At 45.5% G+C, this 17,870-nt stretch overlaps 1 protein-coding gene across 3 annotated transcripts in view; it reads left to right on the top strand.

Annotated features, from left to right (window-relative positions):
- Acoxl (acyl-CoA oxidase like) overlaps nt 1-17,870 on the top strand; it is a 294,348-nt gene that overhangs the window by 84,703 nt on the left and 191,775 nt on the right. For all 3 annotated transcript variants that reach the window (XM_085696377.2, XM_085696375.2, XM_085696378.2), the window contains exon 10: nt 6,754-6,788. In XM_085696377.2, the coding sequence (XP_085552503.2) occupies nt 6,754-6,788 (35 nt within the window). The remainder of the gene's footprint in view (nt 1-6,753; nt 6,789-17,870) is intronic.

Here is a 17,870-nt window from a genome sequence, read left to right as displayed (position 1 = left end):
TGAATGCTTGTGCTCAGCTGGCTTCTACCTGTTACACTGCCCAAGCCCCAAGTCCAGGGAACCATGCTGCCCTTGTTTACAGGGATTCTCCCCAACTCAGTCAGCCAAATCAAGATGATCCCTAACAGGCACACCTAACCTAAGTAACCCCTCACAGGTGTGCCAGGAGGCTGTCTCCAGGTGACTCCGGATGCTGTCAAGTTGACAGTCAACACTGTCACCCTAAGCTCTCTGCTCCCTATCCTCACCCCAACATGGAGTGTCAATGCATCCCACTGCCAAGATCATCCAGGCCAGTGGTGGTCCTCAGGCCTTTACCAGGCCAGGGTTGCGGTGAGAATGGCTCTCATGCTCCAGAGAAAAGCTGCAGCCTTTAATTTAGAAAGTGAAGCTCGATTCCAGTTCAGGGCGTGGGGCAGGAGAGCGAGGAATCGAGGTGTTTGTATCCCTGCGCCTTCAGTTGGTCTGTGCTTGAGGACGTACAACAGCCTGTGTCCTTAGGTTAGCTGAGCTGCCAACTTCGGTGTTTCAGTACCAGTTCTGTTAGCCACCATCAATTTCCCACTTGCCTTTGACACCTGCCTTTCAAAGTTCCAGAGACGAGTTACTAGGTTTTTTAAAAGTTGAATAAATGTTTACTTACACACACACACACACACACACACACACACCCCACGTGCACATATGCAAAAACACATATGCACGCACAGATGCATGTATGTGGTTCTTTTCCTGAGCACAGTTGTGCGATGTTCTCCCACTCTCTACAGTGTTAATTTCCAGGTGTCAGGACTGGATAGCATCATGAAATCGGTTAGTAATGACAGTGTCATTGCTACTCTTCTCCCATTCTGCCCTGCTGTTGGTAGGAATGACAGAAGAGAGGTGGGGGCCGCAGTCCAGGGGCTATGAGGCCTGCCCTTGGCCTTGATGAAGCTGTCCCATCCTTGCTTGGCAACTGGGTGGGAACACCTCTCCCCGTTGAATGACTGGGTCCCTGCCAACACTACCAGGCCCGAGTTCCCAGTGACTTCAGTCTTGAAGTTGAATTTAGGACACTGAAATGCCATTTAAAGGGCACAGATGGGAGCCGTTTCACTCTGAGCCGTTAGCATCATTTCCATCATCAGCACCTGGCAGTCGGGGCCGACTCATCCGTGCTAAGCACAAGGCTGAGATCTTTCCATACATCATCACGTCATCAAACTTGACCCTTGGAGGACCAGAGAAAACACTAGAGTGTTACTGAGTCAGTGGGCTAGGGCTTAAGACTTTGCATTTCTCATGAGTTCCTCGGGCAGGCTAATACTTAGCATTTAGATTAATCTGCGTAAATGATCCCTAGGAAGCAGGGAACGCGGACGACATTTCACAGTAAGGAATCAGCAGTAAAGGTCAAGGGACTTGTCCCCAAAGCTCCTGCCTTTTCACCATGAGCTGCTACTATCTCAGCTCAGTTATCTATCAAAGGGAGTAGGAAGAGCCTAAGGAAGCCGGGGGCAGAGATGTAGTGAGCTGTGGAGGGTTTGAGAGTTTGAAGGACCATCCTGAGAGGGTGCTGGGGTAGCATGGAGGCCCTGACTTCTCAGGAGGAAGCCTCCAGGAGAGCAGGGAAGGGGTTAAAGGAATCCGCTCTGTGGATCATTTTCCCCACGCCTAGCCATCTTAGCTATTAACAAGTCATGGCTCCATGTGGAAAGCTGCCTGCACTGAGGCTGTTTTTGGGAGGACCTGTCTACACCACAGTTGTTTGTGCGATCTCCTCATGCCATGGCCCTGCTTATAAGAAAGTCATTCCATGCCATGGCCATAACTACTACCCTGCTCATGATGCAACACTCTGTGGGTGGCACTCTCTCTGCTGTGACTCCGGGTGAGCCTCTCTCTCTGTGTTGTGACTGTCTCTGCGCTGTGACTCTGTGAGTGGTGTTCTCTCTCTCTCTCTCTCTCTCTCTCTCTCTGGAGGGTTGACAGTAGAGATGTGTACAGTGAGGTTGTAGATGGGTGGCCCCCTAGCCCAATTTTACTGACTTTTTAAAAATGGCTCATATAGCATTTGAAGATTATTCAAATTAATTTAAAACTGAGGCATTTTCATAATAAATCCCATAGTGTCAGCTTTTCTTGAGAAATTGGGAGCTCTGGGCTAGAGATTGTAGCTGCCCCCGAGAAAGGGCCAAGCTGCTGGTCATGGCTCCTTCAGCTCAGGTCTTGGGGCCCTGGAAGGCACTGTCACTGGTTTAGAAGGTTCTAGATTTGGAACACCTTCCACTGGGTCGAGTGACTCTGGGGTTTACTGGCGTTTCCTTTTTCACCTGTCAGCTGTGTGTACCACGACTGTGGGGGAGAGGGTTTTTGGAACAACCACTTCCTGGTAATCCATGGACTTGGAAGGAAATCTCCCCAGCACCTTCTGTGATAATTTAAACCATTTCTCTCTCTTTCTCTCTTTTCCTAAAAATTATAATGTGTTTTTAAAATGTGATTTTATAAATTATTATTTTACAAGGGCCACATTGTCTGCATGATGCTTTACAGGGTCTATCTGGCCCCAGCTGGATCACTGCTGGGTGTTTTATGGCAAATTATTCTCAGATTACCTTTTAATGCAGGAAGGGCTGCCTGCTGTCTGAGCTCCCCGGGTCATACAGAAACCCCAGCCTTGATACAAAACAGCTGTCTGTGTTCCAAGGAGGAGGATTTCAAATGGAGACAGAAGGGAAAAGGTTTGCATAGCTGGTGGGGGCTTTGAAAAATGTTTAAGTTACTCTTTCCTTGCCATTAGAATGTGATTTAATTTTGTTACCAACAAATTGTGTAAATCTAAGAGCGAAGCACTGTGAAAAGAGTTTGTGAAGGGTGTTCTGGCAGTACTTACAGCATGTCCTGAAGGGCTGCTCCCCAGGGAGGCCAGCACAAAACTCCTGCTGACCTCCATGTCCCCGGGCCCAGTCCGGCTGGGCCAGGGTCAGGGGGGCAACTCACAGACCTCCCTCCCCTTTCTCCTCTAGGCCCCTGCTGAGACCAGCAACAAAAGGGCCAATTGTCTGAGGCATCCCCTTGTCCCAGAGGCTCCAGCAATCTTTCTGAAATGCCAAAGTGTATCCAGGCACATTGATGTGTATGTATGTATGCATGTATGTATGTATGTATGTTTCTATGTATATATATGTATATGAATGTAGGTACATGTGATGGTTCTTTCCCACATGTGTATGGAGCATCTGTGCAAACACATGCATTCACACACATACACATTTGAGTAAGCATGCAGATGTGTGTGTGTGTATACATATATATATAGTGAGGATATATGTGAGTATATATACATGTGTGTACACATATATGAATGGATGTGTCCATCTGCATACTAATGCATTTGTGTGTGAACGTGTGTATGTGCATGCATGTATGTGTGTGTGAGTGCATGAGAAACATGCAACTTGCTTAAAGAATTTCTGAGTCCTGGTGCATCTAAGCAGAGCCAGTAGCCCCAGAAGCTGGACTGGCCAATGGTGGCTCCTAAGGCTGAGGGAATAGAGCATCTGGCTTGCTTCTCAGCAGGTGGCACAGCTGCCTTTATGTGGTGTTCTCCCTGGTATGGAAAGCTTAGAGCTGTTTCTCTTCGCTTGCTTTCCCTGGAGGAAACCAGAGAGCAGGCATAAGTGTATCCTCGCGTAGCTTTTTGCCTACTTTGCTTCATTGGCCTGTTCAGACCTGGGCTTCCAGGCTAGAGCCTCTAGAGATTGTCTGCTCTCTTCCTGTCCCTTCCCAGGACTGCCTGATTGGAACCAGTACATTCTCTGTGTAGAACAACTATGATATGCCCCAGCCTCATCAACACTGAATTAGTCTCCACTGAGCCACAGGGCTCTTTCCTGTGTCCCATCATTTCGGTCCCTAACACAGATTGTTCATAGTGGTCTGTAGGGATCAGTGACCGAGCCAACCTTGGATATTTACCAGCCCTGTCTATTGAAGTATTCAGGGCTCAGATTTTCTTCTTTAATAAAATTGTTCTTCTGAAAATAACAATGAAACACATTAGACACTGACGCTGGGGAGAGAGAAGGGAAATGCTTGAATTCTCTGGTCTGCCTCTACAGTAGTTCTGCCCGGCCCCTTTCACCAGCACAACTGCCCTGGAGTAGCTTCTGGCTTTCTTTCCCTCCTTGTCCCTCCCTCCCTGTTTCTTCTGTGCTCCCAGCAAGGGCTTATCTTTCAACTGTGGAGCAGCCACCAATTAAACTTTACTCCAAAGCTTATCAAAATATTCAGCCAGTAAAATTATCTTATAATTAGCTGAACTGCAAGCCAGAAGTCTTTAACCACAGGAAATATAATGTGGCCCAGTGTGTGGAGTCTGTAAGTTGCTCATCCCCACCTTGGCTGCAGTTACGGCTTCTCGTTCTTTCCCCAGTTGTTCCCTCCTTGTTCTGTGTGCTCTTAATGGTCCCCGAGGCCTTAAAGAAAATACATGACAGGTTTAGCAGGGATAGATAATGGAGTAAATTCAGTTAAATGTAATATAAGATCAACCTGGCCTTTAATATTTAGTGCATACATATTTATATACTCTGTGTGCATGCATGTTCATGTATGTGTGCGTGCATATTTGCTGGGGGACGTGCATGTGTGTGGAGGCCAGGAGATAGGTGCTGTTCACCTGTTTGATCTATCTATCTATCTATCTATCTATCTATCTATCTATCTATCTATCTATCTCTATTTGACAGGGTCTTTTTCAGACCTGGAACTCACCATGTAGGCCTGGCAGACTGACCATAGAGTCCCAGAAATCTGCCTGCCTGCTTCTTCCTGATGTGAGGGTTACAAGGGCCTGCTACTGTATCCAGTTCTTTTAGTGTGGCTTTAAATGGGTTATTCAATCCAAGTCCTTCTGCTTGCAAGACAAGCTCTTTATCAACTGAACCATCTTCTTTGTCCCTGCATGCACTGTGTGTGTGTCTGCGTGTGTGTGTGTGTGTGTGTGTGTGTGTGTATGTATGTATGTAAACTTATGCCTACTTTCTTGGGTTTGCTGATGTTTTGCCATGATTGGGTCTGTATTTTGGATGACTACAGTATTGTTCTGAATTATTCTAGAGTGGTACTCTTCCAACAATATCCAGGATATTCTGCAACATGGCCAGCTGGATAGCAATTGGGCTTTCTTGCCTCAATTACTTCAGTTTGCTCTCTTTCTCCCTCTGTGTTCCTCACTCATTCTATAATCCCACGGCCTGGAGTCCCTCCTGCCATCTTGCACCAAATGTGGCATCATTGGCCATGTCATCTGTCACCCTCTCCCCATCTCTGTTGGGGGATAGCTAGGAAGCATGAATGGTATTTGGGGATCTTAAGATACAACTTAGGCTTTCAGACAGAAGCAATATTACAGGTGGTACTTAGATTCTTAGTTGCTGTGAGCTTTTTTAATGGCTAATGCCATGGCTGGGCATAAGAGGGCTCATGAGACTTCCATAGGTTCACTGGACATTGATTGGCATCTTTTTTATAATGAAGCACTTCCAAAGTTCTAAAAACAAATAAAAAATTAAGTTTTGGGATATACTAACATTTTCATAGATGAGCATCAACTATAGTAACTATAGTACTCATACAGTAGTTAATATTGGTAGCGTTTTCTGTGTTTGTCATGCATTTATACCGCTATAAACACAAATGTAGAAAACATTGTCATCCTAACATTATTCTTGAGAGGAAACCATGGTTCTGATCATTTTAAAACTAGGAAACTGGCGTTGAGAGCCTCAGTAACTTGCTGTTGCAGCTGAGCTCGACCTGCTAACCTGACTGTCTTGTCATTCACTGTTCCCTGTGTGTGAAATGGACAGGGCTCATGCCTTATGGTTTTGACCTTGTATGCTTGAGAGGTTTCCATGATACCGCTGCAGAATAAAGAGAACATCACAGCTTCATCTCAGCCTCCTGTTGCTGCTGCATTCAGCTGCCACATGTACCATTCCCTGAAGTTACATTTCCATTTGGGGCTTGATTTCTCTACAGTCTTTAGAATGCGACTTGACTGGCCTTGAGCTGATGAGATCAGCGTAAATGCTAAGCGAATCCCTAGGAAACCTCTGGCCCAGGTGTCTAATCCCTTGGTGGTCTGGAGTCTACATGATGCTCCTGTGGAAGGGGTGACGAGGGGACCCACCCTTGGCTTTGCTGTACCAATGCAAACCTTGGTAATGGCTGCATGTTGACACCCCATCCTTACACTGCTATCCCAGGAGCCCTAACCTACAAGTTGCTCCCAACTAAGGATGCTTTCTGTCTGATCCACGATGAAATACCCTTGGCTGTCTAAAGACCTTTTCAAAATATCATGATCCTTTAAAAGCAGAGTTGAAATCAAGGCGCTATCATTAGAAATGGCTGTGAAACAACAAGGCCCACGAGGAAATGTTTTAAGATTTACTTTTATTATGTGTATGAAGGTTTGTCTGTTTATATGTATGTGCATCATGTATGTGCCTACTGCCCACAGAGACCAGAAAAGGACAGCAAATGCCCTGTCACTGGAGCTTCAGCTGGTTGTGAGCCACCATGCTGGTGTTGGGACCTCTGCAAGAGCAGCCAGTGCTCCTAACCACTGAGCCGTCTTTCCAATCCCAGACATTAGGAAATGTTTAAAAATAATTGACCATATTGAGCTAATTTTCTTTGATTTCAGCATGTTCTTTATATTATTTAATTTGTGTTTTTTCTCTTTTTTCTTAATTGCAGCTTGGACTGACGATAGCCATCCGCTATAGCCACAGGTAAAGCTTTAAGATCTTTTTTAAAAAAAGAAATGGGCTTGTGGTTTAAAGGTTTTGGTTTTCTTAGGTCCTGAAGAATTTTGAGGTTTGTATTCTGTTTTGGTTTCTTTTTTGGTGGCTGTTTTTCCATAATGGGGACAGCACGTTTGCCATTGCTGTTTGGAGGAATGTGTGGTGGTAGCGGTGGAGGGACGGTTTTAGGTTATGCATATGTGTTGCAAGCTGGCCTCAACCTTTCAGTCCCGCCTCAGCCTCCCTGACACTGGGATCATAGGATCGCACCACGGTACTCAGTTCTGCCATTAGTATTGTTTACAGACAGTATCCCTGGTGGTTCAGCTTGGCTTGTCTTCTTACGATCCTCCTGCCTCTGCTTCCAAAGTGCTAAGATCACAAGTGTGACCCCTTTGCCCAACAACATTTTCTGAATGACATGAACTCGAGAAGCTCGATGGTAGGGCGCGGATGTGATTTGTGTGTAGCGCGTTGAGCCTGAGAATCAGAGTTGGGGGATTTTTACCTGTGAGGCCAGGCCAGGCATGTTTGTTGAGCTCTTTGCCCACCACGCCTCTCTCCTTCCTGCCTTCCTGCCTTCTGCAGAGGCAAAGGGCCTCGATTTTTGTCTTGCTTCCTGATTTCCACCCTGGTGCCAATCTCACCATGCCAACGAGGACAAAGCATTATTTTCTAGTGCCATCATTGTAGCCTTGTCTTGTAAATGTTCGTTTCTAGAATCGTTTCTCTTGTGTGTATGCACCAAGACATACTGTGCTACATGAATGAAAACAAGGGGTTGATGAGCAGTGCCTTCCTGTTCTCATGTGCGCTGTGTTCATTGCTTCCCCAAAGCGCCACCCTCAGATCAAAGACAGGCAGCTCTGGTTAGTCTGCTCATCTCTCAGCAAAGAACCTAAAGGAATATCGGGTGCCAGGACAAATTTTCATCCTGAAGATACTCGTTACAAGTTGTATGTTCAGTTTTGATCTAAGTGTGAGACTCAGACAGCTGCTGAGAGACAGAACAGGTATGAACATGACGAGGACAGGAGTGGACTTGAACTTCTTGGAGTTCATGTGTGAGAAGGAAGGTGTTTGGGGAGACATGTCTGGAGCAGGTGGACGAAGGCTGCCCCAGACAGGTTCATGGCCGTGCAGGGGGTAAAGCGATATCTTCCCCTTGTCTGTCACATAGGCTCATGACTGAGGTCGCATAACAAAAGGCAGCTAACGAGAGGCCGATGTACACATTCATTCAGTATATTTTACGCGAGTAGGAGGATTTATAAGGAAACAAAGACCTAAAGTGAAGAAACATGATTAGAAGAAACATAATTAGACAGGGGTATGAGGTAGAGCATTGGTTCTCAACCTGGGGTCCCTATCCCTTTTAGGGTTGCATATCAGATATCCTTTACATAAGATATTTATATTATGATTCATAACAGTAGCAGAATTATAGCTATGAAATAATTTATGGTTAGGGGGTCACCACAACATGAGGAACTGTACTAAAGGGTCGCAGCATTAGAACAGTTGAAAACCACTGCTCTAGCATGGATAAAATGATGGACCTTTTTTGCTCAGATCTTCTCTGTGCTCTGGTGTCTTCAGAGGTCACGATGCTCCTTTGGGAATTAGGAGGGTGCTCTAAAGAGTCTTGTGATCTGTTTTGGTGATCTTCTCTTCTGTGATCTTCTCATGCCAAAAGGCCATATTTTGGAGTAACAAGTCCCAAACCCTATCTTCCGCCTGTGTGTTTTCCGAGTCTGGTGTGTGCATGGTGTTTGGATGGTGTGCACACACACAGAAACACTGTCCTGAAGGAGTGTGCTGTCCCCTCATCAGCACAGCTGGGTTGTCATAGCTGATGAGATGCCTCTTGTCATGCCCTTAAGACACATTCACCCATCAGTGGACTCATGGGTTATGTCTACCTTTTAGTTACAAGGGATATTGATGTAATAAATACAGCACATGAATGTCTTGTCCTTTCTTCTACTCCTTTTGGACTTATATCAGGATTAGAGTCCTAATTGCATGGCAATTCTCGAGTTAATTGTTTTGAAGAGTGTTCATACCATTTCCTTGTCATTGCTACGTGAAATGGGGTTGTGTCAAGGCCACATAGTTCTGGCTCCTTCAGAAACTCACAGTTGGGATGGAGAATTTCATTGTTAGGTTTCAGCAGAACCCAGAGACTGGGGTGAGAGTTCCTGGGTCTTCTTTGTGTGGACGGGAAGACTCTGAGGGCAAGGTTTGGGTCTTATCACCAGACCTTTTCAAAAATTCCCATAGAAAGCCAGTATGAGAGCGAGGAAGATGAGGGAAATCCCCATCGACCTCTGCAGTGAATGGAGATGGATTTGAAAATCAGGAAAAGGCAAATGTGGTTCCAGAGTGACAAATGAGGAGGAATGGTTTCTCCATAGAGCAACAGGTGGAGGCATCGTAAGGAGATGAGTGTGAGGAGGAAATGATGGAGTCAGGAAAATCACGTAACCTTGATGAGCAAGCATTTCTCAGGCTGTTGTGAACAGAGGTGGGGACAGAGCTCTTCCAGAACAAGAGGGGACCTTGCATGATAACTAAAGTGCTTGAGGCCGCAAAGCATCAAGGGGTGCTTCAGCTGTTCTATCTGTCCTATTAAAAAGAGAATGATGTTCAGGACGAAGAATATCCCCCACAGCATACAGACATGCATGTGTGCACACATTCACATTCATGCACATATGTGACTGTACATGTGCATGTACATACACACACACACATACACACACACACACACACACACACACACACACCACCCACTTCTATTTCTGCACCCATTCCTGTATATCCATCATTCCAGACCTGTTTATGTAGCACAGGGGTGCATATGATATATGCAACCATATAGGGTTGGTGCTGAGGTGTGGGGAAGCAGAGGATAATGTAGCCATATTCGTAGCCATATTCGGATACTATAAATGTGCAAAGTAAGAAGAACACCTGCCATGACTGATGGACATTTAGCAACGGGTCTTGCTCACAGTCCATTTATTATCATGGTGCCTTAATTTATTTTTATAAAGTCAAGTCATTTTTGTACAGAGTGGAAAATTGTCTCTTTGATGCTTATTTCCCATTGTTTAGCTTGAGGTTTTGGGTGGAATCCACACAGTGTGACAACTGGGTAACCCCGAAAAGTGCCCTTTGCAGATAACAGCTCTTGGGGCCCCACCACCCACGCAGCGGGGAACAGTTTCCCCAGTGTGTGGGTGTTTCATTTTGTTCTTTCTCTGTAAGGTTGAAAGAATTGCACTCTTCCTCCTTTCTGATCCAGTGGGGCACCCTGAAGCAGCACGTTCCCTCGTGGTGGATACCCCGGGGCAACCGTGAAAGAGGAAAGGGGCAGAGAAATGGCACCTCACCTCTAGCTCTCCCCCTCTGACACGGGAGCACCCACGTGAGCCAACCGTGTGGCATTTTTGCACGAGCCTCTACACTCATGTTTCAAAAGCAGAAGATAACAGCAGGGAAGCAGCCTGCGATCGGATGATTTAGTTCGCTGCTTTTGCTGGTTTTCTTTCTTAACTAGATAAGAAAGGAAACAAAATTTCCATCTGATACAGGTACAGGAAAGTCCACAGGAACATGAGTTTTAGATAAAACTGAACAATGGTTCTTCTCCAAAACAGACTTTTATCTCCTGGCTTCCTATAGTCCCTAAGTAAGGCCAACTTAGCTGTTGTTGAGGTCAGTGTCACATCAAGACTTCGGGGTTATAGGTGACAATTCTTCCAAAGGGATTGGCATCTCCCAAGGTGTTCTGGATAGTTTTATGTCAACTTGAAACAGGCTAAAGTAATCTAAGAGGATGGAAACTCATTTAAGAAAATGTCTCCATAATATCCAGCTGTAGGAAATTTTCTTAACTGGTTATTGATGTGGGAGGGCCCAACTCATTGTGTGTTTATAGGTTCTATAAAAAATAACAGGCTGAGCCAGTCATGTTGAGCAGACCAGTGAGCAGCACCCCTCACCCTCCATGACCCCTGCTTCAGTTCCTGCCTCCAGGTTCCTGCCCTGTTTGAGTTCCTGTCCTGATTTGGTTATGGTGTTTCATCACAGCAGTAGTAGCCTTAACTAAGACACAAGGTTGTGGACCAGGGACGGGGAAGGCAGAACTAGAGGCCCTACATGTTAATCAGTCCCAGAGAGGTGAGGAGCGTCTGTGCCCAGTGTGGCCACCCTTAGATAACATGCAGACCTGTGGTTCAACAGGCACCCCAAGGCTGTTCTTACTTTTGTTTTGAATGACTTAGCAAGAAGTGAAGGGGTCATGGACTCTTGTGTGTGACTTGGATTAGAATCAGATTCTGAAGTTGGCAGATGGATCAGAAAGCTTATTGAATGGACAGGTGATACCAAGCCAGTAATGAAACTGTCATCTTGAAATACAAAAATAAAGAAAAGACAAGAAACAGGGTCATCAGGGCTATTGGGTTTTGATTTCAAGAGCTGGCAAATACCTAGTGACTCCCATTTGGAGCTGGTTTGGTCTTGTGGGGTCAGCTGGGGGAGAATGTAGTTCTCCAAATTTTGTAAAAATAAAAAAAATGCCTTTCTACCCTTTTTTTTCTATTTTCAAGAAATAGTTGTTTCTGTCACCAGGGTTCTGGCCAACTGCTTTATCTGTCTCTTTCTCAGACTTCACAGTAAGGCTTTGACCAGATTTATACACAAGACTTGCCAAGAATTATTCCTCTTTGATGGTAGAATCTTGAAAGTCAAGCTATCTTTAGAAGGTTACATTTTTTCATTACCTTCCTACAAAATATTATTCTCAAGGGTCAGAGTACAGATCTTCATGGAGTGTTCAGATCATGTGTTTTTACTTAGTGTTCCGAGGACTGTGGGCTCTGTTGTAGGTATTTCATGGCAGAACTCAGCACAGGCTTGGAGATGGGTCTAGAGAGTGGCAGATGCTCTTTAGGATCTACACCGTCTGGTACATCTTCTGTCCACCCCAACCCCACAGTCCCTTGTCTCTTCTTGAGTTAATGGCCTTATCTTTTAGGGACCTTTCCATCCAACCCTAAACCTGTTCATTGCATGCCATCACCACACTCCCAGGGTTGTCTCCAGGGATCATTTGCTCACCAACAAAGGGATCTTCCTCAAACACAGATCTGATAATACTTTTCTACCCAGAAGCCTCTGTGGGCTTCCAGCCCCAGAGCATGAAATCCAGATCCTTAGCATGGGATTCTGGATTCATTCCTGGTCCATCTCCTCTCAAGCCTCATGTGTTCTCATACCTTTGATGCTGTCATTTCCTTTGATAAATCAGGCAGCCTCTTGGGATGTCGTAGTCTTTTTGAAGACTTGTCAGGAATCCATTCTCCTCTCGGTTAAGGGCTCAGGGTATTTCTCAAGACAAATTCTCTGTGTCTACTTTCTGTCTTTATCTAGAGATGTGAAGGGCAGATTATGTTCTCGTCATCCCACATTGAACCTGTCCTATGCTATTCCCTCCCCAGTTGGCACTTGGCCTAGAGCGAAGGTCATGAACACAGTGCTGTGTTGGTGGGTCTGAGTAAACATAGAATTTCTTTTACAATCACTCCTTTAAAAAGTGACCTTTCTCTTATTTTAAAAAGACTGAGATAACTGTATTGTTTTTCTCACCGCAATGATAAAAATACTCGAGCAAAGCAACTAGAAGATTTCTTTTGGCTCGCTGTTTGAGGGTGCAGTCATTAGAGGAAGTAATGAGGATAAGGAGAGCCTGGTGGCAGGGGTGTGAGGCAGGGAAAGGAGAGTACTGACATCCAGATGGCTTCTTCTCTTTCCCATTTTTTACTTAGTCCCAAGCCCCAGCCACCTTTGATCCGTGGTATCATCTACATCCAGGACAGGACTTACTTTTTAACCAATCTTCCATAGGCATATCTGAAAGTATACCTCAACAATTCCCTAGGCATTTCTAAATCTAACAGAGTTGATGATCAAGATGATCTCAAGTCCACCCTTGTCAATTTGGCACCCAAGCCTGTGACTTTACACCATAACATTCTACCCCTAGCACCTTAAGTCCATCTTATTACGCAAAATGTATTTAGTCCATCTCTAAGAACCTTTGAAGTCTAACCGTGCTAACATTGTTCACCACTCCAAACTCAGTGTCTTCCCTGAGATCCAAGATAATCTCTTACCTCACATAATCTTGCCCTTTACAAACAAAAATGAAAACTATATGCTTCCAATATAAATTGGAACAGAGTAGATGGTAGTATTCTAACGCAGAAACGGGAGGATAACGAGGAAAGATTAGATGAAGTACAACCTAAGCCAAGCAAAGAAAACACCAAACTTTGAAGTTTTGTCCAGCATCTTGGGCTCATGATAACATCATCTGGACGCCAATAGACTTGGGTAGCCCCACCTATTCAATTCTGTTGCCCATGGCAACTGTAGCTCCCCCTCCAGCTGACTCCACTCAGTACCTGCAGCTTTGCTTGGCAAATACCCCACATCTATGGCACCTCTAATATATTTAGGATCTCCACTGCCACCTAGATTTCACCTTTAAGGTTTGTGCATAACCAACCCAGAAGCTGTTTCCAGAGGCTCTGACCCTGCTACACATCACATCACATAGAAGTTATTGTATAACCTTGGTGCAAGCTTCCACGACCGCCTTACTCTTGCATCTTGTAGGTCCATGAGACCAGCACAATATGGATGCCACCTTCAAATTCTGCTTTCAGCTCAAGGTGTGTTCTTTCCTTCTGTAGTGGCCTCTGTGCACCTTGATGGCTGACTCTGGAAAAACACTTCTCTAGGTGATTGTTTTCAATTCAATGGCCTTCTCAGCTTAAGTTCTCTCCTTTCAAACAATTCTAATTGCTACAAAGGGAAACCTTTGATGGGTGGGATCTTGACCTCAGATGACCTTTGATTTGGTGCAGAGTAGGAAGTTTCTCTTTAGTGGTGCTAAGTCCTTATCTCAGCTCCTTATCTACACCCACCTTCTCCACAAGGTCCAGGTTGCTCACAACACCCTCCACCAAGCCGCACATTTTTGTGTTTTCTTCTCTTTCACACTGTAAATATGACTAATAACAGCGAGCAATAATCATGCCACAGGCAGTACATAACCAAATGTACTTTGCCAGACTATGACCTGAATAGACTTGTTGGAGTCTGGTGTTGGGGTAGGATCAAAGGAAAGGTGGTAGACATGCTCTCAGTCATTTAGGAAGAGGGGAAAGCACACGTGTGTGCGCATACACGCACTCACACACACTTACTTTTCTTGGAATTCTGTCTGGGCCGCCTGTTGGAAGATGCTCCTCACCTTGAGGGTATGTCTAACCTCCAACAGGGTAGCCTCTGGAAATGCCCACACAGACATGCCCAGTAGTGAGTCTCCTATGCCCCAGCAAGTTGATAGTTAAGATTAATCATCACAGTACTCAAATCAAATTAATCAAAATTCAACATAGCTCAAATTAAAATCCCAGTGATCTCGCATGTAGAAATCAACAAGCCATTTACTAAACTCTTTTGTAAAGATAAAGATCTAGAGTAACCCTGTTAATCAGACCTTCACTGTGTGGCCAGATGTCTGACAGAAACTATCTGAAAGAAGGAATGATTTACTTTGGCTCGCAGCTTCAGTTCATCATGGCCAAAGGGTGTGGTGGAGCCAAGTTCCATTCCTCCAGGTAGCTCATGGCAGAAAGGGTGTCTACACCCGCTGACTTTCTCTTCCCCCTTTGGTTTCCTTTGGCTTCCTCCCTATGTGATGGTGCCTTCCACAACTTGAGGAGTGCTTTATCCTAGGTTAATTCCTTTAGGAAACCACCACGGATGCTCCCAGAAGACATGTACTTTGTTAGTCTCCTTTTTTTACCTCATCAAGTGGACAGCCAATAATAACCCATTATAACAGCAATCTTCAAAACAAAACAGAACAAAACAGAATCACTACAGCTGTATTTAAAGACTCATTGTAATGTTACGGGAATCAGTTTGGAGTAGGATTGGTGGAAGGATAGATGTATAGTGTACACACACATACACACACACATACACACACATACACACACACACGCACACACACATACACACACACATGCACACACACATACACACACATACATACACACACATACACACACACGCACACACGCACACACACATGCACACACATACATACACACACATGCACACACACGCACACACATGCACACACACATACACACATGCACACACACACATACACACATGCACACACACACATACACACAATACACATACACATACACATACATACACACACATGCACACACACACACACACACACACACACATCTCTTACCACCTATCATCCCTAAATGTAAAACTTAAAGCTACTCACCTGGGAAAGGATTAAGAGAAAATCTTTGTGAGCCTCTGCAAGACACAACTTTCTTCAGTCTTAAAAAAAACTGCAGTATAAACGAAAAGGTTGGAAGCGTAGATCTTATTAATTAAATACAAGTGTTGCTTGGAAAGCAGGGCTAAGAGATGAAAAGACAATCCACAAATTGGGAGAAAAATATTTGTGCAATGCACATCTGACAGGAGACTTGGATCGAGAACATATAAAAACCTGTCACGGCTCCCCTTGACAAGAAAACAAAGGAGCCCAGCTTAATTTATGAACAGAAATCTTTGAACCGCGAAGAGATGTTTGACACCATCAATTATTAAGGAAATGAAAATATACTGAATGTACTTTAGAATGAGTTAAGAGAGCCAATCTCCTCCAACCCACACAAAGCAGCTCAGGAGATGTGGACCCTCCCGTTAGGGGGGAAGGCAAAATTGTGCAGCCACTTTGGGGAATGGTTTTGGTAGTTTCTTGTAATGTTATATACTTAACGATTTAACGATTCTACTTCTGGATATCTACACAAGAGAGAGGAAACGGACCTGCGTGCAGATGTTCATGACACGTCTATGTATAACAGCCTCAAACTGAAAACAATCCCCAGCATCCTGGGAAGCGGATGAAGGCTAGCACAGCCATGTGTTGAAATACACTTGGAAGTGGAAGGCACTGTAATGAGTGAAAGGATCCAGGCTCAAGGGCACACATACGATGTAATTAGTGTTGGAAGACCTGAAGACGTCCAGTTGCATGTTATCAGTGTCCCGGGAGGGTGCAGGGATTGACTGGAAACACATCTGAGGAGCTTGGGGCTGGGGTGAGAGGTGTTTTCAATCCTGATCACGATGGTCACGCTTCATTTCAAAGGAGTTTTACTGGGATGGGTTTGCGAATGTGAGCTAAAGCGCTGAGGTAGGGAACCCTTGCACCACTTTTGCTGGGGCTCTTTCTAGAAGGTGGTGTTTCCAGTTCTGTCTTCCAAGGCTCCTGCATGGGGCCCAAGGTGGGTATTTCATTTGGAACTGTGGTGTGTGCTGTGTGCCTGGGGAGGCCTGGAGTTCATGTTTTGGCTCGCCTTGTCACTTTCCAGGAAGCTGTTAGGTACGCAGAGGCACTCATCTCTTTCTCGTCTTTCTAAGACTTGCCACATAAACACAGGTGCAGCCAGGTCTTTTGTCAGCTGCGGACATTCCAGATGGAAGAGCGCTTGAGTGAGGCCTTCTCACTGGGACAGTTCAGCCTGAGGTAATTGGATTTGACCTTGTCCTTCACCCACAAGGCTGCTGTCAGACGCAAGACTTGGGGGTCTCCTGGGCCCTTGTGGCGCTGGACCAATGCACTCGGCTTGGCTTAATGTCCCTCCTAGGAGCAGGTGCGGGTCCCCGAGGTCACATTCCAGGAGGCACAGCTCAGCTATCCATCTGGAAAACTCACCCGATGCTGACCTCTCCCTGGAGACCGAGGAATGGGGTGCAGCTGTTTGCAGCTCTCACCAGTGAGAGAGCGGCTCCATGTTCTGCTCCAGTGAAAGTGGCAGGTGCCACTCCTGTTTCCACTCGGCCGACTGCCACTGCGTGCTGGGCAGAGGGCAGGGCAAGAACTGAGTCCAGAGAAGACCAACAACATGCTTAGCACCGCACTGGGCATGCTCGATACTTCACCAAAAGAGGCAATACTGTTATGGTTCTTCTAGGGCCAGTTCTGTTGTGCTGATAACAGCCAGACAGGAGACTGGGTGAGGGGTGCGGGTGGGGGGGTGAGAGTACAGAATGGAAAGAACCTGTTGCTGGATAGTGGGGACTGGCTCATAGTCTGGTGGGCTACGGCCTGACTTGCAAGCCTGGTTCTGCTCCTAGATTCTCAAAGTATTTTCTCAGATTTTGTTGCGTGGGGAGACCAGTGTCACAATTTGAAGATTCTTCGAAGCTAGCCATGCAAAGTTTTACATCTGCATGCCTTATTTTTTTTCTCTATGAATTGTTCTTTGGTTGCTCGTGTTCCTAAAAATCCTGAAAGTCACCTTTCAATCACAGGGAGGTTGACCCGTTGGAGGTGGCTGGGCACCTCTTAGGAGGTGCTTATGTCGTCAAAGTGAAGGGGTGGTGCTGAGGCAGCTTTTTCTCTTCTTTCCTGTATCACGTAACATTCGTTTCCTGTTGGGGCTGATAGAGGCTCAGATGCCAGGTAGAGAAGCCGCTGTAGAAGTCTACACTCCCAGAACTTCCCTACAGTGGGTATGCCTGCTCATGCCACCATCTGCCTCAGATATTCAAGCTCATTTCTGTCCTCTGTAGAGTCCGTGGTGGGGGTGGGTGATGAGTGGGTACTTGAGGGTATGGAAGGGGCTCTATCTGTGTAGTCCATGCCAGTATCCGCAGGTTTCCCTCTAGGGATCAAGTTGTCTTCCTCCCCATTCACATGATTGTTGACATAAACTGGGCTAGTGTGCTTGGCCTCTTAGTGGTATATGGTGTGCTTATTTATTTATCATGCGTGTGTGTGTGTGTGTGTGTGTGTGTGTAGGTGCATGCTTACATGTTTTTATGTGCATGTAAGAGGCAAGAGGTTGATGCTAGTTGTCTTCCTTTATTACCTTTGTCCTACTTTTGAGACCAGGTCTCTCAATGAACCTGCAACCCACTCACTTGGCAAGAATAACT

The sequence above is a fragment of the Myodes glareolus genome, chromosome 10 (assembly GCF_982192425.1).
Source record: "Myodes glareolus chromosome 10, mMyoGla1.1, whole genome shotgun sequence".
Taxonomy (NCBI): domain Eukaryota; kingdom Metazoa; phylum Chordata; class Mammalia; order Rodentia; family Cricetidae; genus Myodes; species Myodes glareolus.
The sequence above is the reverse complement of the archived record's forward strand: the minus strand, read 5'-3'. Positions and strand labels throughout refer to the sequence as shown.